This window comes from Haliotis cracherodii, unplaced genomic scaffold (assembly GCF_022045235.1).
Source record: "Haliotis cracherodii isolate W230 unplaced genomic scaffold, xgHalCrac1.p SCAF_20, whole genome shotgun sequence".
Classification (NCBI taxonomy): Eukaryota; Metazoa; Mollusca; class Gastropoda; order Lepetellida; family Haliotidae; genus Haliotis; species Haliotis cracherodii.
In genome coordinates, this window is record NW_027266276.1 from 16,363,175 (window position 1) to 16,386,732 (window position 23,558).

General features: G+C 43.2%; 2 protein-coding genes across 5 annotated transcripts in view; one reads left to right on the top strand and one right to left on the bottom strand.

Annotated features, from left to right (window-relative positions):
- The first annotated feature begins 132 nt into the window (after positions 1-132).
- Positions 133-19,729, top strand: LOC139470124 (kinetochore protein Spc25-like). 2 transcript variants are annotated; one of them, XM_071252418.1, is made up of 7 exons: positions 133-192; positions 3,308-3,487; positions 6,475-6,540; positions 9,385-9,531; positions 16,262-16,366; positions 16,625-16,720; positions 18,587-19,729. In XM_071252418.1, the coding sequence occupies exons 2-7, from the start codon at positions 3,343-3,345 to the stop codon at positions 18,709-18,711; spliced, it is 684 nt and encodes a 227-aa protein (XP_071108519.1). In that variant the 5' UTR covers positions 133-192; positions 3,308-3,342; the 3' UTR covers positions 18,712-19,729. The 2 variants fall into 2 exon arrangements, with proteins under 2 accessions (XP_071108519.1, XP_071108520.1); XM_071252419.1 differs by having other exon boundaries at positions 144-192; positions 3,317-3,487.
- A 419-nt stretch (positions 19,730-20,148) lies between these two features.
- Positions 20,149-23,558, bottom strand: part of LOC139470096 (DNA mismatch repair protein Mlh1-like) — a 242,361-nt gene continuing 238,951 nt past the window's right edge. For all 3 annotated transcript variants that reach the window (XM_071252386.1, XM_071252385.1, XM_071252388.1), the window contains exons 19-20: positions 21,257-21,370; positions 20,149-20,633 (exon numbers count right to left, since the gene is read on the bottom strand). In XM_071252386.1, coding sequence (XP_071108487.1) covers positions 20,463-20,633; positions 21,257-21,370 — 285 coding nt within the window. In that variant the 3' untranslated portion in view covers positions 20,149-20,462. The remainder of the gene's footprint in view (positions 20,634-21,256; positions 21,371-23,558) is intronic.

Consider the following 23,558-nt stretch of genomic DNA (forward strand, 5'->3'; position numbering starts at 1 on the left):
TAAGCTTCGTGCAACCTTAACTGTGAATGTCGCTGCATGGAGTTTACATCATAGCCTGGTCAGAACACTTTCACGCAAAAAACGCATCGGGCATCTGTTTGTGGACTACGTCATAGATGATGTACATCCGGTATACGAGAGCGCCATTTTCAAGGCTGCAGTCGTTGACAGTCACAGTGTTGACAAATGAATGTGAGAGGCTTTACCAACGTTATCACTAACCGTATGACTTGGTGGTCCGTATATTCATGCAGTGCTTATGATATGCTTGTATATGTATATATTATACGATATATGCCATCGCAAAGTAAGCGAATCTATTCCGATGACAATAGTACTAGTATCTATACTCACTGTCCAGCCAAAAGCAAAGACGTACATAGATCTATTCGCCTTTGCCATAAGCAAGTTCCCAAGACGGAATGCTGGGATAACTTTGACAAGTAAAATATCGAAAAGCATTTGATGGAAATACCTGAAATACCAATTTGTAGTTATGGAGAAAATTCGTGACCGCTAAAAACTCGTTGACAAAATTTACGGTGAACTCAATAATAATTTCATATGTACATATTGAATATTACAACTTCCCAATTGTCCTTCTCAGCTTGGATATGCTTAGCTGATCATTATTTATGATAGTAGTTACAAAGGGTCCTGCAAATCCTCACAACAAGTTAATTATTGAGGTAATCCACTCCACTCCATATTTTTATTTAACACTATCCACAAAATAACCATGTGAAAACAATCACTCAGAAACCTACACAAAACTTGCAACCAGTGAAAATGTCTTTCATTTACGAAGTGACAACTGTTCATATGCCATGTACCAAGAAACTGTTGAGCTAAGTGATGGATAGTAATAATTATTATTCAATTCTAATACAAGAAATGTGTCTAGAATTCACTCCTTGGGTGGTTTACGAGTTCACAGTAAGTTATGTCTATGAGTTGGTGGCGTCTACATATTTGCCACCTCCCATATAATGAGGTGCTAATAAAATAGCATCACTATGTCACTTACTACATGATATCAGATAATTTTTGTTTGTTCTTCCCTCAAACGTCTTGCCATTTTATATTTCATTACTTTCTAAACTTTTTCTAAAATATTGATGTTTGGGCACTCAACGTTGTCCACATGTTCTACAAATATGCACTTTTGGGTCTTTACTAATCCCACTTTGAGTCTCATCACTAAATATAAGCAGTGATGTGAGGTTTGACTAATTATTATCAACTGTCCAGTGAAGTTTTGTTCTGCTGAACCGAATCCTCTTGACTCATAACACAGGTGATACGGTTCTTTTTTCTTTACACAATGCAGCGGTTGAACCCTTTTTGAAACAAATGCCTTCTGACAGTTCTAGATCACAAATTTGATTGTTTTTTTGTTGTTAAATTTTGTTGTCAATTCTCCGAGTGTTTGTCTTCAGTTCAATTTAAGTATGCGAAGAAGCACCTGATCTGCATTTGGAACTGTTTTTCTGTGCCGCCCACTTTCGAGGCTTATTTTTAAATGAATCGCGGTTGTTCAGCTCCTTCATGAACTTTTGTATTCGTTCTATTAATACCTTCACAACTGCAATTTTGTGGTCCGGAATTACCGTCATTTGACAGATTGATAATTTTTTTCTTTTGGTAAAGTGTAATTTCCCTGCTATGCGGTGCCATTGCAGAAGCAGACAACTAATTGTAAACAAAAGGGTATAATCATAAAAATGGTGAAGAGGCATAAAACACACCTTGTAAAAAGTTTTCTGTGAGTTACAGACATCAAGACCCTTCATGAACCGCAAGAGGCAATACATAGTTTGTGATGTGATTTATATTGATAACTTCAACCATTTTGGGAATTTACTTATGGCCGAGGAGTGTAGGTCATACCAGGAACCTGATGCAAATAAAAGATATTGCCATGGCGAACCAAACCAGTCACATCAGTTCTTTTTCTGTGTAATGGGGGTTGGCTCACGAAGCCAATTTATATTCACCGATATTATTGACATGCATTGACGGCCTGTGCATCGTACAGTCTTATCTAAATTGTCATAACTCACCCTTGGTAAACATTGTTATGGACAACCTTTGGGCTCTAGTTAACAACCAATACTGGCACTGGATGGCACTATGCAAGTAGAAGAGGAGAAGAGATTGCTGGTTTAATATTTATATGTATATGGGAATATGATTCTTTGACGGCTACCCAGAGCCATATACTAATGTAATCTAATCCATGGTGACTGCTTATGATCATGTATAACATATTTTGGAAGGGTTCGCTTTTCACAGGTTACCATGCATACCAAAACCCTAAAATAACTGAATAAGGCCACATAAAATTATCTTGTTTTTCTCTCACCTGTTATAAAATAGGGAGACATGCTATATCCTGGTCCTTCCTCTTTTCACCACCCTCATACAGCTAGAATATTGCTGAGTTGATGTAGCTTTTGAACAGTATTTTAATAATAATGACGTGCCAGCTTGGTTTTGGAGGAAAGTGATGCAAGTCTTAGACATTTACCACTTTTGTGAAACACATGAGCACAGTTGTGGTGGTAGCAACCCTAGAAGCAATCAAGGTGAATCTGGGATTCAAACCCACGGTAATAGGTTTCTGGTACACCTAAAGGATGCAACTCTGCACAGCAAATTCTGGCGTCTTAGATGACTGGGCCAACCATAACCCTTGATAACTACCCTTTGTATCCAAAAGCATTAAGAGAAGAAAGTAGAACCCCGTAGACCCTCTCCAAAACTCTTATGCATCCCTCTCTAACATCCTTCTAATAATGATACTTTTTGTGTTCAGGTATCAGTGACAGTCACATGATGTGAGGCAGGGTGTTTGGTAATGAGGCAGCTGGGGATGAAATGATTTGTTTATTATGGCCATGTTGTATATTTTTTATATATATATAGTACACTAGAATATGAAATGAAATATGTATTGCACTTTTGTCTTATTTGAAACAAAGTTATCAAAATGTTTATTGTAAGATGTTGCTGGGACATGGTTCTGTTTTTTTTCGTCAGTGCATGTTCTGGTTTTTTTCCACCATGATTGATTGGTGCCTTTTTGATTTGCTGTTTAAGCTATATACAATCTTGTCACAATCCTCATGTTGACTTGGGAGGGTTTAAAGCATCTAGATTAAGATACAATAGCCAAAACACCACCTGACCCCTGAACCCTTCTAACAGTACTACAGTACATGATAGCACCTAAATGTTCTGCATCAGTTAGACTTCTTATGCAAATGAGACAGAGATGACTAGCATGGCAGTCCTCTTCCCCTAGATGTTCCAGGCAGTGAAGAGTAGCTGAAGACCACAATGGATTACCAGAAAGAAGTAGAGACATTTCGTTCCAAGCTGCAAGAAGCCAGAGAGAAGTTCAACCACTGGACGGGAGATGAATTACGACAGTTGACCCAAGATCTTGCACTGACTTCCAGCAAACTCCTTCAGGATTCACTTGGTTGGTCAAAATATCTCGGATTTAATACTTGTATTGCCATGGGATGTTATCCCGAGTCAGAGTTTGTACAATTTCAGGCATTTTAGGGGGTGTCCTCACATTAGTTCTCCTGGGGCTAGATAGTGTTTCCATTTAAGTTGATACCCTGCTAAAATAAATCAAGTACAAGATAGCTTGTTGACATGCTTTAATGAGTGGTTTGAAACATTACCCTCAATGTGAATATAAAGCAGCTAACTGCATTATTTTGTTAAGCAGCCTTCACTCCACAAATGAAATCACTAATCTCTCTACCACTAAAGCTGGTTAGCTGTACGACACTGAACAAGTTGGAAAAATGATTTTGGATGGTAAAAAGAATTTCACTCTTGTGTCTTTTGACGTGAAACATGTCAAAACTTATCGGTACTGACTTAGCAATAAATATTTTCTTATAAAAGTGTTTATTTTCGAATTATTTGCCTGAAGTAAATCATGTGCAGAAAGGGTATTCCCACTGTGTTTCCAAATGTTTCTGTCACTATTTCTTTTAACTTATCCTGCATTACTCCTTACTGCATTTACTGCTGTTTTCTGACAGGAAGACGATCTGTGAGAGGTCCAGCTGCTGAAGAAAAGTTGTTCCAACCAGTTGACTGGCAGTGCCCTCACCAAACGGCACGTGACCTGGAAGCGATGATGTCACATAAGAACACATAACTGCTTTGTTAGCCTACACGGACGGACATGTATTCTGTGATTAAAGCATACAGTATCTATTCATTTTTATCTACGAGATACAGCGTCAATTTTATGATTCTTCCCATGACCGTGCCGTTGTCCGTTGATTACAGGGGGAGTAACGAGGCACCTCCCTTCGTCGTCAACGGGAGTGCTTATACAACAAACATGGGATGGAACTGGTCATCTTACTGTTGCGATCTTTTAGAACCACCTAGCTTTTGGATACAGCTTCGACTTCCACTAACTGGTTTTGTTGATGCTTCGGCAATCGGTTAAGGAGCAGGTTTATTTTGTCTACATAGGGTTTGGCTTTGGTTTGCAGGCGAACACACTTTTCCACGTATCGTCAAGGCATGACATGATCAGAGACCCCACTGATGTTGACTTTTCAACTTTACTGTCTCGTAGACAGCCTCATCTAACTTCTGCTACCCACTCTTCAACAGCCGCTTACATTTTGTCAGTGGCAAGTGCTCCTGGGATTGCTCACTCCAGCCCACACTGACGTGGCTGAGGTCGACTACTCTTGCGTCCAATCCAACAGTTCCAGGCGCCTTACTTAAAGAGGTCAGGACCATTGGCCTATCTGTTGGTCTACCCCTTCACCTCAGGAGTCATTTCAGCTGGTGGATGGTAGAGTCCATCGTCCAATTAAACAGAGTTATTCCTGACACCCCACCTGTTCGTAGAGACCTGTCCAGGTTGGGGTGTGCCTCTAGAGGCCAGCCGACCTAAAGCCGGCGGTCTGACACTCAGTGCCCTTGGCACATCAACAACTTGGAGTTAAATGCGCTCAGGCGATATCACACTGGCATGAGCACCTCTGGTACCCTCCACTTGCCATCTAGTACCCTCAACTCACGATGGTCTGGTGCCTACGTCATCAGGGGACAACATGCTTCATTCGGCACTCCAAGGATCGTCAAAGCCAATGCTACTGCCATTTCATCCTGGTATCTCGGACATTGCAGGTGGAAGTCAGCCGCCACATGATTGCCCCTTAGCTTCGAATTCTTCACAGGACTGGACCCCTAGAGCCAGCAACCCACACAAGACCTGTCCAGGTTGGGGTGTGCCTCTAGAGGCCAGCCGACCTCAAGCCGGCGGTCTGACACTCAGTGCCCTTGGCACATCAACAACTTGGAGTTAAATGCGCTCAGGCGATATCACACTGGCATGAGCACCTCTGGTACCCTCCACTTGCCATCTAGTACCCTCAACTCACGATGGTCTGGTGCCTACGTCATCAGGGGACAACATGCTTCTTTCGGCGCTCCAAGGATCGTCAAAGCCAATGCTACTGCCATTTCATCCTGGTATCTCGGACATTGCAGGTGGAAGTCAGCCGCCACATGATTGCCCCTTAGCTTCGAATTCTTCACAGGACTGGACCCCCTAGAGCCAGCAACCCACACAAGACCGGGCGATCGCCTATACCCTGGCGCTTTACAGCAACTAATCCATCTGCAGCAAAATTATGGAGACATCGACCTCACCAGCCACTTCCTGCGAGTTGTCGCTTTTGAAGATGTGGAAAGCATCCACAGCTTTTGCTCTTTGGTAGTTTGCTCAGCAGGCATCCACCTTGAAGTGCCTCCGAGTCACCCTCATGTCTGGAGCCAACCTTTTGAACTTTGGTGCATGTCACCCCAGACTAAAAGGTTACATGCTGCAAGCATTGGCTTGGTACATCAGTTCTAGTTCTTACTTCAGCTAAATTTTATTACTGCAATGACACCTGGACTTCCCGCATACTTCACTCTCTCTCGGCCTGTGACAGGAATGGCCACTCGATGCCTGACATCGCTGTTGCTGATTGGTTGGTGCCTATAAAGAGTTTATTGTAGATCACATCTGAAGGTATGAACACCTGCAGTACCGTCTGATAAAGATGCATTAAGGAGTAATGCAGGGTAAGTTAATTTTTTTTAGTGAAATCTCGACATTTTACATTTGTATACTTATCCTGCATTACTGCGTCTAAAGTAAAGCTACCTCCCCGCGAAGTTTCAGATGTTATGTTTGAAGCAGTTATGTGCTCTTATGTGACATCATGGCTTCCAGGTCACGTGCCGTCTGTGTGAGGGCACTGCCAGTCAACTGGTTGGAACAACTTTTCTTCAGCAGCTGGACCTCTCACAGATCGTCTTTCTGTCAGAAAACAGCAGTAAATGCAGTAAGGAATAATGCAGGATAAGTAAAGAAATGTAAAATATATTAAGATGTTACTAAAATTTAATCTTTCTTTATTCCTATATTTACAGAGGAAAAGAAGGATCATGAGGATGGATTGAATGATCTCCGACATAAGTGTCAAGTCAGCAAAAGGGGTAAGCAACCATATGCAGTTGTATTCGGTCAAATCTGTGAAAACAGACTCTTGTGTAATCAGAGTAATACTGATCATACTGATGTTTATAATAATCAGATGTAACTCATGGTTATTTCTCATTTAATGTATCTTGCTTTACAGTTGAGATTTACATTGATTTTTTTACGTGTTGTAAGAGTGGAAAACAAGGATAAGATATTGTGTTTGAATTAATTGGAAATATACTTATGTCCACCCTCTTCTACATATATGAGCTGGTTCTGTTTCTTGTTTCTTGTTTCAACTTCAAACTTTTTTTTAAGGGAAACTATTCAAGTATCCTTCATTCTTTATAAAATGATTGCCCAGACACTCGATCAGTTTTCCGAATAACATTTTGGATTTATGTAGGATATTCAAATAAATAATAGGATAAAACCCAATTTTAAAACTTATCCTATCTCACAGAATGCATATCTTCTTTCTTCTTCGATCCTATGTGGAAACGTGCTTGAACATTGTTTCCAGCTTCTAAATAAAAAACAATCTCCCGAAGACCCCAAGCAACTCCATGGTTACGCCCCCAGCATGGTCATTTACATGCCTCTCGTGCATGGTAACCTTCCATGCTCAACCACGTGTTTCTCTACCAACTCACTCTCTTTCTGAACACCACCTTACTACACGATGTACTACCCGAGATAAGGATACCTGTACCCTCCAGGATTTGCAGATTACCAATCCACTACAGACCCCAATCAGTCTCTCCTTGTCATACTTACACAGATAATCCACCAACTCCAGATTCAGATTGGGCATGTCACCACTCAAAGTTGCTCTCGTTAGGCACAAACATCACCATGCCGGGTTCCTCCTGGCCACCGGTCTTAACCTCAAGTCTTACCAACTTTCGGCGATCTCCATGTTCAGGTCTCTCTTCCATCCCACAGACTTCTGGCATAGACCAAGCTCCAGTCACCACCCACTTAACCCCCTCCTGGACCAGTGTGTTTAATCTCGACAATGGTTGATCCTCGCACGCCTACCCAGTGGTGTATACAAGGAGCCTATCTGCACGTCCCCATCCACCTGAGCACCACCATTTCCTTTGGTTTATTTTTCAAGGCCACCATTACCAATGGAAGGTGCTCTTGTTTGGAATTTCTTCAGCCCTGTGGCTATTTTCCCACCTTACTCGGCCCATCATAATATTCCTACAAGCCCTCACCGTCTGAGGACAAATGCATCTATGACCACTTCAATGCTATCTTGCGTCAATTATCTTGATCAACAATTTTTTTGATGAAGATCTCCCATCTGTTCGTAGAGGCATAAACAGTAGGTTTGGGAGCGCATTTTGATGATCTTTGAGTAGCAGGGCATTGGTACTCATCAAGGATTGTTGCCTTCACATCAGCAATCTCAAGCTCAAGGCGGTCATTCTAGCAGTAACGCACTGGGAAGAGCTCCTTGCACCCGATGATACAGTCCAACAACACTGCGGTTATGTGGTACATAAATCGAATGGGATCCACAAAGTCAATGTCACTCCTCGATTGCTCTTGAGTTCTTCCAACTCATTGACTCTCAACATCCATGCCCAGGCTCGCCACGTGTTATAGTAGTCTCCATGTCCGACCCGACAGACCGTTGCCAGTGGAGTGGTTCCTGCACCCAATGAACTTCAAATGGATCTGCCAATTTTATTGGACCCCAGAGATCTGTTTGCCACCCGGTTCAGCGCTCAGCTTCCCGATTCATTTCGCCAATCCCTGACCCACAGGCTTGGGATCACGATGCTTTGTCTATCCTGTGGGAGAGCCTCAATGCCTACACATTCCCTCTGACAAGCGCTCTTCCCTGTGTCCTACAGAAGGTAGAAGCCACCAGTCACCTATCTCTGACTTTGGTCACACCCTTTTGACCAACAAACAACTGGTTCCCCACCATGCTAAGGCTAGCCAACAGACAATTCTCTCGTCTACCGCTTTGGGAAGACCTACTTCAGCCGTACCTTCAGTGGCTCCATCTATGCATCTGTCACCTTTGCAGAAGTCTCTTATCGCTAAAGGCTACTCCAAGTGTGTAGCGAAAACTATCACTGCAGGTACTGCATGTAGATTCTACCTCTTGCATTTACAATTTGGTAAGTTTCATGAACATTTGCTTAAGATCTATAGCTGAATAATAGCCCTTGTTTGCCCCATGGATACCTTTCACATTGTTTAACATGGGACAGATCGGTTCAGACTGAAATTGATTTTGTTTGTCACAGATAACTCTCATGAAAGGAAAAAGGGAACATTATTAGCATATTCAAATATAGTCACCGTGTAATTGGCACCTGTAAGGAATTGTACATGACCTTTACTGCTACATGTACTGGTAGTTCTTGTAACATTCATTGTATTTTGATAAAGAAACAAGTTTTAGGCTTTTAGCAGTATCACGAGGGGTATATGTGGTTTTGTGCATCCTGCATTCGTTTTTGTACCACTTGCCTCTTTCAGACAATTTTCAATCTGCCTTTGTAAAAGAATTAACACAAATTGAAAATTGATAGTTTAATTTGGCTGAGTTACAGTATTACATTGCCTCGCAAACAACATGCAGCTTTTCGCTTCGTAGTGGGGTGCAAGAGATTTATTACCCCGCTCAAAAATGAGCAACCGGTTTTCTTTGTGGCAGGGTAAAAGGGATTTATTTCCCTCCCAGGCAGGGTGGTATTATTTTATAGGTAGTATTTTATCAAGATCACGTGAACCAAACAGATCTCCACATTGTGACATGGAGGTAAGATAAGGAGAGATTATGATCATTAGTGACTTCAAAGTGTAAAAGTTTTCATATTTAAATGTTTCAGCTCTTAATGAACACATAGCAAAGCTGCAGGAGTTGAAGACTGAACTCAAACGCCTTAATGAAGAGTCTGATGAAAGGCTGAAACAACACAGATTTGTGGAACAGGATTTATTAAGTGTTGGAGAAGACATCAGTAGAGAGAAACAGTGTAAGGCCTTGTTTGTTGTATTACTGTGCAGAGTTGTGTCCCTTGGTCATGTCAGGGACCACTGATTAGTCAAAAATGCAGGCTTCTGTCTGGGTCTGTCTGTTTTTGGGTAATATGTTTGTGGGATTCAAGGTATGAACATGGACGTCATAGGCTAGGGGTATCTGACATGCTTCACTTGATTGTCATGGGATTTGCAGAGGCACAATCTCAGGACACATTACAAGCATAATAAGCATATTATGGATGGGAATTTCAGTTTTAGGACTGGCAATTTATTACAGGGGTGGGAGGTTTTTATTTTTAACTTATCCCTCCAAAACAGTATGCAATATTCCTTACAGTGTAGAACATTCACCCGAACACACCCTCCTACCACCTCATCATGTATTCATTGCATGTTCTCCAATGCGCGTCATGTTCCATCCACTATTATGGTGGCTATTTGTGTCCCTGTTATTGTCTATTCTGTTGTGAACTTACACTTCATGTGCTGTTTTGCAAAATTTCTGCACTTAATTTTTTCTCCAGTGTGGCTATACCGCTGTTGTTTCCACTTTCCCTGCTATAACGCTTCCTATGCTGGCTTGGACCCTTCTAGAGCTTCCAACCTAAATGAGATTAGGGTGTTAGCATCCACGAGGGCACTCCACTTCAACAGCTCCATCAATGACATCATCTGGGGTTGCTTTTGGCATTGTGAGCAACTTTGCTATTTGTTGGTACTTCATATTGTGTGGGCACCCACAGTTCTCGATACCTCCATTTGCAACATGTCTGACCCAGCCTAACATAGCTAGGTGGTGACATATTATGGGACAACTGAAGTCATGGGTTGTAGGTGAAGTGGCAGTCTTATCGCAATTGCAAAAAAGAGAATATACAGTTAATGTGGGATAATTGCATACTGTTGTGGAGTTTAAAATCTGAGTATTCCCCTTATTTATATACTTATCAGGACATAACAGGTCATGAATGCCCATCCCCTTAAAGTTTTGGATCAACTTGTCAACTGTCTATGGGTGAATGTAGAAAAAGATGCAGCTTTTAGTTCTCAGTACACACCACTATCATGACGTCCTAATGTCTTTCAGGCAAGGATGCCCAAGTATTTTAATGTGATAGCATAGTTTAGGTTGACAGATCAATATGTTATTGGTAGGTTGTTACCAATATTGTGGCTTTCTGTGAATCAAGCATATTTTTTACTTATCCTGCATTACTCCTTAATGCATATTACTGCTTGTTCTTGACAAAGAAAAGAGCTGTGTGAAGGTCTTTGCTTGAAGAAGTTGCTCCAACTAGCTGAGAGGCCAACCATCACGCAGCTCTCACGTGACCAAAGGAAGTGACGTCACGGATCATCACATCACTCTTGTCACTTGATGAGAGAAGACCTGTTTTTCTTCTTGTAACATAAAACTAGTTCAAACCCTCACGTGTTTGCTTTCTGAGTTAATGTTGTTTTGTCCATGTGTTGTGCATACGGTTTGTATTTTGTACATTCTAGGTTTGATAAACATGTGCATAACTTTATTAGACACTTACTGGCGTTTTCTCAAAAGAAAACATAGGCCAGGTGTCTTGTTGCTCCAAGTAGCCAGCTTGAATATTTTGCGTAGCCAGCTGTTTGTGGACTGTTTTGTGGTCTATATTCTTTTGTTTGGTACCCCACGATTGGTGTATCATCGCATGTATTGTTTTGTTTGATTGTATGTTGTCTTACGTTTGTCGTAATATTTGTTTCATAAATCCACATAGTGGGATAAACAGATTATAGCATACATCCCGGTAATCGGGCGGGGACGCATTGTGATTTTACACTGCTTCGTTGCAGATATCATGCCCTCCTGCTTAAAGTGCCGGCGCAATATGTCAGCGTAGGACCCCACCCCCTGTGCCTTAATTGTACATCTCAATGCCACCAAGATCACCGATGTAAAGACTGTTTACTGCTTTGACCCACAGCTTTCAGACAGTATCTTCGTGTGTGCACTAAACGCAGAACAGCAGGCCAGGAAACCCCAGCCAGGATGTCAGACCTTTCCAAAGATTCGCCTTCCAGATCGGCCATCTTGGATGACCCCGACCTCAACTGCTCCCTTGATGTCAGTCCCCCGGGTTGTAGTCTCGGACAACCACAACAGCGTCTATCTTTACGACATTGACCTCTGTGACGCCCGGCGTGGCACTCATATACCAGACGGCGCCTATACCTTCCTTCGGACAGACTCCCGGTCTCCCACAGGCGCCCCTGGCTACGGCACAGACGCTCGGTCTCCTATGGGTGCCCCCGCCTTCGGAACAGGCGCCCCCGCCTTTGGCACAGACGCTCGGTCTACCACAGGTGCCCCCACCTACTGTCCAGACGCTCGGTCTTCCACAGGCGCCCCTGCCTACGGCACCGACACCTATGATAGACGGCTCACTCCTCCAGTACCTGCAGTACTTACAGGTGAGACCTGCAGTACTTACAGATGGCGCCTATCTGCACGACGTCCTTACAGACACACGCGCCCTTGCCACATACGTCCTCACAGCGGAGTGAGAGTAGATCCTCTGGACAGTGTCAGAGATCTAGGAGCCGCTCCCCGATTAGTAGGCGCTCCAGTGGCTATCGTTCCGACACCTCGGAGGGCGCCTTCATCCCTTGTTATGATGACACCCCTATGGACAGTGGCTGACAGATTGGAGGCTATCGCTCCCTCATCTGGCCTAGAGGTTGATAGCAAGACAGCTATCCGTGCGGACCGCACTTCGATCCCTCCTGACCCACTGATCAGAGACATGATCTCAGCCTTGGACGAGGACTTCAGTAAACTGTCACTGACTCCGTCCTTCAGGGCCCCACGGTACAGACGAGATGACTTCCCACTTCACTCTCTTCAAGTTGCGGACCACGCTCACTCCTTGGATGAGGACATGCACCGCATGACGGGATCGAACCACTCCACCTCAGTCCGAGTCTCCAACAAACTCGTCTACGTAGAGACCGAGATTCGCCACACGCTCAAACCCGTCTCTCTGATGGCGTCGTCCTCCAGGGCCGTACTGCAGGACTTAGCGGAGGACAACCCCCATAGGATTGACCATTTAACTACCGTCGTATCCTATCTCCAACAACAGGTGGAACAGATGCGCTCCCACATGTGCGTTGCTCTGATCGAGCGCACTGCTGTCGCGGAACCCCAAGAGGGGAAAGGCCAGCCACAGGGACCCCCAGTGAACCGCCGGACAGACACGACTGGGACCTCCCACCCCCAGCCGTCCAAGTTGTCGACACCCCAGCTCACTTCTGGCAGAACTGGGAGATCCTGGGGGACCCATATGACGACCCGCCACTGACGTCACCAATAGTGGACACATACCCCCCAACTCAACAGCAGCTTCTAAGCAAGAACATCACGGCACTGCTATACAAGAAAGCCATAGCCCTAGCCATAACACCTCCTATTCACCTGTCTTCCTGGTCCCCAAGAACCACTCGGACAAGCACAGGATGATCGCCGCCTTGTGTGTCCACCATCCTTCCGGATGACCACGCTCAGGCTACTGCGATCCCGGATCCAGGCACAGGAGGCGCTCATCAGCCTGGACATCGAGGACGCCTACCTACACGTCCTTATACATCCCGACGACCGGAAATTCCCCCGCTTCATCTTCATTGGAGTCCATTACCAATGGGCGGTCCTCCTGTTTGGAATTTCTTCGGCCCCGTGGCTATTCACACGGCTTACCAAGCCAAAAGCCTTGTACCTCCATCCCCGGGACATCCAGTTCGAGGCGTACATAGACGACTGCCTACTGGACCATCTGGACCCGGTCACTCTACTCTGCCACAGGGACTTCACCCTTCGATTCCTATACCAGTTGGGGTGGAAGATCAACTTCATGAAGTCAGAGTTGACACCCTCCAAGTGCCTTTAGTTCATCGGGGGCCTCTTCCAGACAGACCTCAACCTCATCTCTGTACCCAGAGACCGGTGGGATCGCATGCAGGCGCACCTGATTCCAGCTCTCCACTTACCACACACTCTGCGCCAATGGCAAGTCCTCCTGGGCCTCCTAACCTCGGCACAGGACTTGACCTACAGAGGAAGGCTCCAACTGCACCCTGTTCAGATGTTCCTGGCGCCCTACATCAGACGCCAGGACCCCGCTCTATCCATCGTCCTCCCGGATCATCTCAAGCAGCATCTCTGGTGGTGGACAGTGGAATCGAATGTCTTAGGCGGCGTCTCCTTGACAGGGCTTACGACCTCTCTACGCCTCTTCGTAGACGCGTCCCTACAGGGCTGTGGTCTACCGATCAGTGCCTATGGCATATCAACAACCTCGAACTGGAAGCGCTTATCTTGGCCATCACTCACTGGAAGCAGGCGCTCAGACAAGCCCGGCTCTCCATCTCGACAGACAACATCACTGTCGTTTGGTGTCACCGGAACCAGGGAACGACTCATTCGACTTTGCTCCTTCAACAGCTGAGGATCCAGTTCCAGGTCCACCACATCCCGGGCTGCCGAAACATCCTAGCGGATGCCCTGTCTCGGCCAGACAAGGTGGCTTCCACAGAGTGGAAACTTTACCCAGACACCTTCGCTCTTGCTTGTCAAGACCACGGTCTTCCCAACATACACCTATTCGCCACCAGCCAGAACTACCAGATCCCGACTTACATATCTCCGGTGCCGGATTCACTGGCTTGGGCAGTCGACGCCTTCTGCGTCCCCGGGAGGGTCTAAAAGCGTACGCTTTTCCGCCACCTGTACTCCTTCCCAAAGTTGTCCAGAAGATCAGATCAACACGGAACCTTGATCTGACTTTGGTCGCGCCCTGGTGGGCTTGGTTCGTCGACCTCAGAGAGCTGTCCGATGTGAACCCCCTGCCACTCCAAGATTGGCCAAACCCGCTAATCCACCCTCACAGCAGACAACCACACCCAGGACCAGACAGGTTACGTCTTCACGTCTGGTCCATTTACAGAGAGCTTTGAGCGCCAAGGGCTACTCGGCCAGATTGGCTAAGGCCATAATGATGGCACATCGCCCAACCACCAGGAGCCTTTATGACGACAAATGGCAATCCTTTGAGAGCTTTTGCAGGAGTAAGCAACAAGACCCCACATCTGCATCGCCTCAATTCCTGGCCATGTTCATGCTCCATCTACGTACCAAGCGTAAACTCAAGGGCAGTACCATCATGGCCTACCTTGTGGCGCTCAACTCTGTCCTGGCAGTCCTGAAAGATAGACACATGACGAAAATCCAGGCACTGCTCTGCTCCTTCAGACTGGAGGATCATCGATTGTGGGCACGGAAGACGAACGAGAGCTCCGTCTATGTCCGGTTAGAGCACTTCGTTGCTACATCCGACGATCCGAGGAACACTGTAGACGAGGACGCCTCTTTGTACCGGTATCTGCGACCTTGTGAGCGGAGGTCAACCGCAACACGATCGCCCTCTGGCTACGAGCCATCCTCCTCCAGGCCTACGAGGCCGTGGGACTGGACCCTCCACGCTCCAACAATCAGCATGAGATCACGGCGGTCGCCTCCACCATGGCGCTTCACAGCAACTGCTCTCTACGCGCCATCATTGAGGGATGTTTCTGGCGTTCCAACACGGTCTTCGCCAGACACTACCTGCGAGACGTCGCTTTGGAGGACGTGCAAGGAACACACAGCTTTGGTCTGTTAGTAGTGGCCCAGCAGGTCACCACTACTACACGCCATTGACCACGCCTCCAAGTCCAGAGACAGCCTTTCGACCTCCCCTGGCGTAGCCCTGGACTAGAAGGTTCATGCCTCATTCGCATACGGCTCGGTGCTCCAGTCTTGACCTAACCGAGCGCTATTGTCAGGCTGCGCAGTACTAGGACACAACGCATAACTGACTCTTCCCTTCCATGTAATGGTCATCCAGGCCGACCACAGCCAAAGACGGGCTGACGGAAACAGAGTTTCCTATACATAGAGTGGTCACCTGAAGCTGACCACACAGCTGAGGACGGGCTGAGGGAATGGGAGGTTCCCACACTTGGAGTCGTCAACCGATGCTGACCACACAGCCTAGGATTGGCTAGGGAACAGAGTCTGGAAATAACAGATGAAAGGTCCACGACTGAAGGTATGTCCACCTCCGGTTCTGTCCGATAAAGATGCATTAAGGAGTAATGCAGGATAAGTAAAAAATCTAGTAAAATCCTAGATATTTTTTATATTTGTATACTTACCCTGCATTACTGCGTCTAAAGGGACCCGCCCATTGCAGATCTACCTCCCCACGGTACCTTCCGATGTTTCGGACTACAGAGTAATGTGATGATCCGTGACGTCACTTCCTTTGGTCACGTGAGAGCTGCGTGATTGGTTGGCCTCTCAGCTAGTTGGAGCAACTTCTTCAAGCAAAGAACTTCACACAGCTCTTTTCTTTGTCAAGAACAAGCAGTAATATGCATTAAGGAGTAATGCAGGATAAGTATACAAATATAAAAAAAATATCTAGGATTTTACTAGTTTTCTGTTTTAGACTGTCGTCATGTACATGATGTATGTTTTGTTTCCACCAAGACACATTGACGCTGGACCAAACAGCTTTGTATACATTAAACCTTCTTCATCAGCTAGTCATTTCTGTATCATGACCTCACTACATACATATCTTGACTTCGTTTATTGTTCAAAGCCCACCAGAAACATGACTATTCCTGTATTGTGTACGATGCTTCTAGTACTGTCTGCCCAAGAGAAAGCCATATCAGAAAAGTTGACAGAGCTGGAGAGAGCAGCAGCCATGTTCCAAGACAGACTCGGACTCAAGTTCAAGAAGACGTCAGGTGATGTTTGTTTTGTTTAGTTATTGTTTTTACCTGATGGGGCACATGAATTAAAAACGGTAACATCATGATTAATGTTTAAATATATACCTGTAAAATTACCTTGATTTAGTCTTGCAGCAAGGGATTCCAGGGAGTTTTCATACTAGAATGGACATGTAATACACTGAATAATCAAGGATGTTTGAAACCATACTCGCTCGAATTACTTGTTTTGAAATAAAGACATGCAACTCTTTTGATTACCTCCCTTGTCAGGTGGTCGCCTGCAGGTGGTGTTCACCTGTGTCGATGACAAGGACCCGGATGCTCGCTTCTACTTCTACGTGCAGATCAACCAGGGAAAGTACATAGGTGAGTGTAAGGTTTGAATTGCTGTGTTCAATTTCCAAGAAAGTGGGTTTCTTTGGCCTAAATGGTGTTAATCACACATCTGAACAATCGGGGAAGAATTAGTCATTCACATCCATATCTATATTTCTGTATTCTATTTGGCAACAAAATGTTCTTGATTCTCAGGCTGAAGCATATTTTGTTTTTTATTCCCTGCAGTACAAAATAGTAAAGTGATGAAATATATTGCACAGTTAGCTCCTTTTGAAATCCATTGCTTGACTGTGCGCCTTGTTTCAACATGGCAGTAAGAAGTACTGTCATAGATATCACTACTCTGATGACCTAGTTTGATAAGTATTAGAAAAGTGGGGACACTTCCATCAGTTTCATCGCTGTACTATGAATTGCTTCTGTAATGCTTTCTCTTACCAATAAGGGGGCATTAGTGGCCCAGTCATCTAAGATACCGCAATTCACTTCCCTTGGTTGTGTCCCTTGGGCACAGCATTAACCTATGATCTTGGTTTTGAATCCTGGTTTATCGCAATTATGTTTTACGTTTGTCAGCGCCATATCAGTGCTTGGTGGTTTCACCAAAGTGATCATGTCGGAGACCTTCATCACTTCTGGCTTTCCTCCTATGGTAGGCTGACAAGCCAGGATAGAACTGAAATACTGTTCAAAGCGGCATTAAACCCAACTCACTCAGTCTTACCAATAACATTTGTCTTATCCTATAATAGTGTGCTATCATGTCAGATTGATACAAACACCTGATGTTACCCTTCCACATGAAATAGTGTATGGTTCAAGCCTTCCAGTTGGCCTGCATTTGACATATTGGCTGATCAATAAGATGGCTAGAATTGTGAACTTACTCCATTAATCAGTAGTTCCAAATACTTGTTGGAAACAGTCAGGTAAATTTTCCTCGTTTTATATTTACTAAATTGATAAAGAAAATGTATTTAAATATATATATGAAAAAAATATATGTACATTTTTAATTATCCTGAAATTTGACCTGACCTGTCCAACAGGTCTCAAGACAAAAGTGGGGGATTCTATATCAGCAGACATTCTGATTGGTCATTGATGTTGTTTGATTGACAGGTGGCAATAGGTTAATACATGCATATTGGTCCCAAGTATGTTTGCTATTAGAGCAGATTGAAGAGGAATGGGTGGTTACAATGCAGATGGATTCTTATGGTTTCTGTCAATGGTTTGCCTGGCTCAAGTCTCGATTATCTATAGTCCACTGTCATATAGCTGTAATATTGCAGTCTGGCGAACACAACATTCACCCACACACTTTGGCTTTGGCCCACAAGGGCCTGCTATGGTATAAAGGCAGTGGCCCTGGGTGAGTTAATTCTCACACTAACTTGTACGAAGCAAGCGTCCTCTTGACATCACTGGAGGCACACAAGATGACGACAACCCTGCTGTTATGAGACAAAACATATCACATCAAGCAGGTGCTTGGGTTCATTAAATTGATTAATACCAGGTTGACAATTTGACAAAAGTAGGTAGATACATGGCTTTCCATGTTGACCAAGCGTGAACGTGATGCCATTTTAATCAGTTGAGACTGGCATAACAATTAAGATACTTATTGAACTCATTTTTCATTTACAAATACATATATGTATCAGTAGTTATATTTCTATGTGAATGCATCTCAGTGAACTATGATAACTATAACCAACACTTCGTATATCAAAGGAATACCGAATGTCAAGCTTGCATTAATATGGAAATGTGAGGTGCTAGCCTCATGTGAAGACATCAGTGCTTGTGTGATAGTTGGATTCTGTGCACGCGCACACACACATTCACACAGTTTCAGAGTGGTATTGTCATTGTTTTATGTTCCAGTGTCTGGCTGTGAGCCATTGGTGGACAACTTCGAGGTCTTGGTGGAAAAGCTCAACTCGACGAACAACTTCCGCTCTTTCGTGATTGCTGTTCGGAAAGCTTTCAAGGCAACCATAAAAAGCTGAGCCATCACCAGTGTATGGTGGAGCTGTGGGAGCACCAAGGCATGCAAAAACACAAAACAAAGACACTATAATACTCATATATACTTGGCAAACAATCCTAAATCCTTCACCTACATGACTTTTGAAAATAAGGTTACATGAAAATTATGTTTCTGACAATATTCCCACTATGTTATGGCTTGACCATATTGATTGTTCAGACTATACTTTGTAAGTTTTGCATCGGGGAGAACTTACTACTTGTGGGGGCACGGGTGGCCCAGTCGTCTAAGGCACCACAATTCGCTGTGCAGAGTTGCATCCCTGGGGCACGCCAATAACCTATGATTGTGGGTTCTAATCCCGGTTCGCCCCGATTGTTTCCAGGTTTGTCAGCTCCATACCCTGGCTCATGGGTTTCACAGAAGTGGTAAACATATGAGACCTGCATCACTTTGGGCTTTCCTCCCACATGACACGCCACGATATAACTGCAATACCGTTAACATGGCGTTAAACCCAACTTACTCTATTACCACTTTTGGACAGACCATGTGTGACCTGTGAAGATCCGAGTTGTGGTCTAGGCTCGCTGTCTTGATCGATGCCAATCATTGGATTGTCTGGTCTAGACTGGAATATTTACAGACTGCCGCCATGTAGCTGGAATATTGCTGAGTGTGGCTCAACAAACACACCTTATGTGATGGAGATCTTCCTCAATGTGGAACTAGGCTGCCAGATGGGATTGCTTCCTGGGACACCTCAGTTTCTTTTTATCAACAGTCCTTAAACTGCTTTGTGAGGTGGTGTAATCAGTCCATACATGTATACAGTGTTAGGACGGAAGTTCAGGGCTTGTAGTTTTCTCCTATAGTATTTGAACTATCTATAAGGAGAGTTGTAACAAAGGCCTCTTGACTTTCACTCCCAATTTCTAACCCTGTACATGACTGCAATTAATGGATGGAGAGCAAATCCAGGTTCTGTACAAGAATTCCTTGTAGTCTGACTTACATGAATAAAGAAATACAGATCCGCTGACATGTAAATAAATTAATATTCTGTTATTGTTTTTAATACTGCAAAAATAAGTTAACATGAAACAGTGACATGTCCGTTTGTGCAGTTGTTTTAGAAGGAAAATGGCAACATTTTTTTTTAACCATTGTCATCTTTTACTATTTTTGACCCCGAGAAAATTGGTGTGTGTGTGTATATATATATATATATTGTAACAGACTGTGATATTTAGTGATGGTGCCCATCCCTATGGGCATGAGAACTTGAAACTTGGTTAATGAATCTGACTGCTGGGAAGTTAGGAAGAAGTGGAAAGTGTAGATATAAGAATCCATGTTTGCATTACCGGTAAACATCTGTTGTTCCTTTCACTATTCCTCCCACCCCTTAACATTCTGAGGAAAACAAAAATAAGAAATTGGATTTACCGGTAAAATGTTTTATTTTCCCCAACCTACTGACCTGAATTTTTGGGCCAAAATCTGTAATCCTTAAACAGGAAGAAGTCTGGTTTCGCTCCATGACGTCTAATGAAATTACATTGCCAGTATTTCCTACTGTTTCTCTCCTGCGGCTGAAAATATTCATGTCTCTTCTCACACAGCTCTATCAATGAAATGGCACATCCTGTAATTGACAATTTCAAGATGGACAAAACTGTTTGTTTTAATTTTAGAAAGGTTTTGAAAGACAGTGCCATAAATTTCTGACTGCCAGTTGTTTGGTTGTAACTACGACGTTGTTGCCAGTTAACACCTCTCAAACACTTTGTATAAGTCTGGGAGATTGGCAAGCTGCAATAAGCTTGCATCCTCTGCAAACTGTCTAGGAGGAAGTAACTGTGTCCGAACTGCTGGGTATATGACATGCTCCACAGTCCACCTCCACTTATCCCCCTTGGGATGAGATTCTTGCACTTCCTTAAAATTAAATACATTTGCCTTTAGAGCATTCTTGGCTCAGTGTTTTACATGACAAGAAAAAAATAATTCATTGACACACCACACCTTGCATTAATTGCAGCAAAACTTCACATGCACATACAACAAAACATAATAATAATAGAAATACTGATTATCATCCTAATTTGATATTATTTATTTTGTAACTGGTATCTCTTCCATGCCAAGCTAGACTAAATAATTTTTACTCAATTCTATTGCTCTTTTGCCATCTCTGTTTCAAGTTTAATTTCTGCCCATAAATTCTCATAACCATTTTTTATTTCACAGGCCTGCCACCCCTACTTCCAGTCTAACAAATGAATTAAACATATAAATATTTACATATTTTATTTATTTTTCTTATATCTCCCACTAGTAATGTAGTCCCTCTTATACAATATAAAATGTCATAATTTTATATATATTCTTTGACTTCTATCAGTGATTCATGAGGCCACCTGCAGTTTTAACTCCATGGCTGAATAACCATATCAATAAAATAATGGACATTTATTTTTATTTCGACCTACCTTGTGTGGAAAAGCTCAAATATATCTGTGAATGTGTGGCCTTATGATGAAAGGGTGAATCTCACTGACCTGTGACCCTCCCTCATGGTCCAGTCTGGAGAACAAGCTCTTCTTAATGCAGTAGAACTCGCTGGTTTCTCGGCAGAAGGACTCAAAACACTCCTTCTCTTCCTCCCAGTTTACCTGAAAGTGAAAACAGCTTTGGAGGGTGACAGGCATTTTCCTGGGTCTATTTATTTTGAAGTCCAGGGGCTTCTGATTAATAATTTTGGGGGGCCAGGCTTGGTGACCTGTGGCACACTTTACTCCATTTCCAAGATTTTAATGTCATATGATTGCACCAGGTGGTTAACCAGTATAGCCTTACATTACATTGGTAATGGTCAAGCTGGTGTGTGGGCAGTATATCTTTTCCCCTTAACAATGATATATCTATCATGTCCTGTAAAACATGTTCCGTAATCCTGTGATGCATCATGGATGACCACATCTGTTCCTGTTGTAACAGTAATACGTCCGAGGTGAGGTGCTGGATGAGCTAATTGTTCATTCCAATTTGTTGATGTTTTGCAGTTGGTATTAATGTGTTATTCTTACTTTTAACATGACATATTTTAATTGTGTACGTATCCATACAGGCCCGTTGGAAGGGATCACATAGGGGGGATAATCCTGAGCCCATATCATCAATCAGTAGGGGGAAGGGAGAAAGACTCGATCCTCATCATCAGTAACATATAATACTGTGTAACCAGAATTTTTTTAAGTATGTTCACAGATGTAGGGAATGTTAGTAATATATATAACTTTATTTATTGATATATTCCCAAAATGCAAAATTCACTAGAGTCTAAAACAGCAAAGTTAATGGTCCAGTGAGCAGCAAATACCCAGCCTGTTCCCTTAATCCCCAGGTGGACTTGTCTTACTACATATAAATACAAAAACACTGAATTATTGAAATAGAATTATTTTTAACCATGTTAACATCTCCAAAATCTTAAATTTAACTGCTTTTAAATTTGTATGTTCATTCAGATAAACTGTCGAGGCATGTGTCTATTTTGTTTAGTGATTTTTGTCTTTGGTTGTTGAGCAACTGCTCAAATTTGTTTATCCAGAATTTGTTGTGCTACATGATCCTACTTAGGATTAATTAAATAGAGTTCATGATCATTTTGTAACATTTCATGTTTGAACATTTTACGATTATGTAAATTGGTCTACTATTGGTCTTGGCCCTCAGAAATTGTACTAGAAATAGGCAAATAATTCATAAATTGTTGTGTTTATAACAGCATACTGAGTAATTGTTTCAGCAGGTGATGTCATAGACGTACGCTCACAACCTTAGCGCTAAGATTGACACCACATTAAGATCGAGTTCTCCTTGCCCGCTCTCTGTTCCTATGGACCTACATATGTATGTCATAGTATCAAGTAGGCTGCATGCATGCATTTCAGTACAGAGGCTAGGTGATGCTACAGGAAGGTGAAGGTCTTATGCAGCATGTTAAGTCAGAACTCTATGAATTTTGAGACAGTAACATCTTTGAGAGGCATTTAGAAGTTGGAGTACTAAGTAAGGATAAGATTTATGCATGAACAACTTCTTTATTACAATTAGGAACGACATTTCGGTTTTGCTCCGAACACCAGTATGAAGCTAGTGATGGACAGTATGGTTGACAAGCGTGTATTATACCTCCTAATTGTAATAAAGAAGTTGTTCATCCATAAATCTTATCCTTACTTAGTAACACAAGTATTTAGTCGGAATATTACTGAAAGAACTGAAAAGTCGTGTTCAGGAAATTGTGAAAGGAATAAGTACTAACAAATTATGTTATCAACTACATATATAATACAATGTTCAAAATATAAGAAGGGGGCATGGGTGGCAGTCGTCTGAGGGGCTGCAATTCGCTGTTCAGAGTTGTGTCCCTTGGGCATGCCAGAAACCTATGATCCTGGTTCGCCCCAATCTTGTTTCTTGGTTTGTCAGCACCATACCCATGTTTGTGTTTTTTATCAAAGTGGCAAAACCCTTAAAAATGGCAAATTTCTACTAGTCCCTATGATATTGGGCAGTTTGGCAAGGACTATAGGACTAGTGCCAATTTCTAATGCTGAAAACTGTTCAAAGCAGTGATAAAATATAACTCACTCACTCACTCACTCACTCAAATCATAAATCCTTTTGGTATTTGTGATATGGATTGTTGGTGCATGGTGCATAAAAGGATTGTACAGTTAATTGGGAGCCGTTTGTAATTATGATTATATCAGGATACTGCATGGACTGTAAGGTAACTAGTCAACATAACTGTTACCAGTGAGTGAGTGAGTATGGTTTTATGCAGCTTTTAGC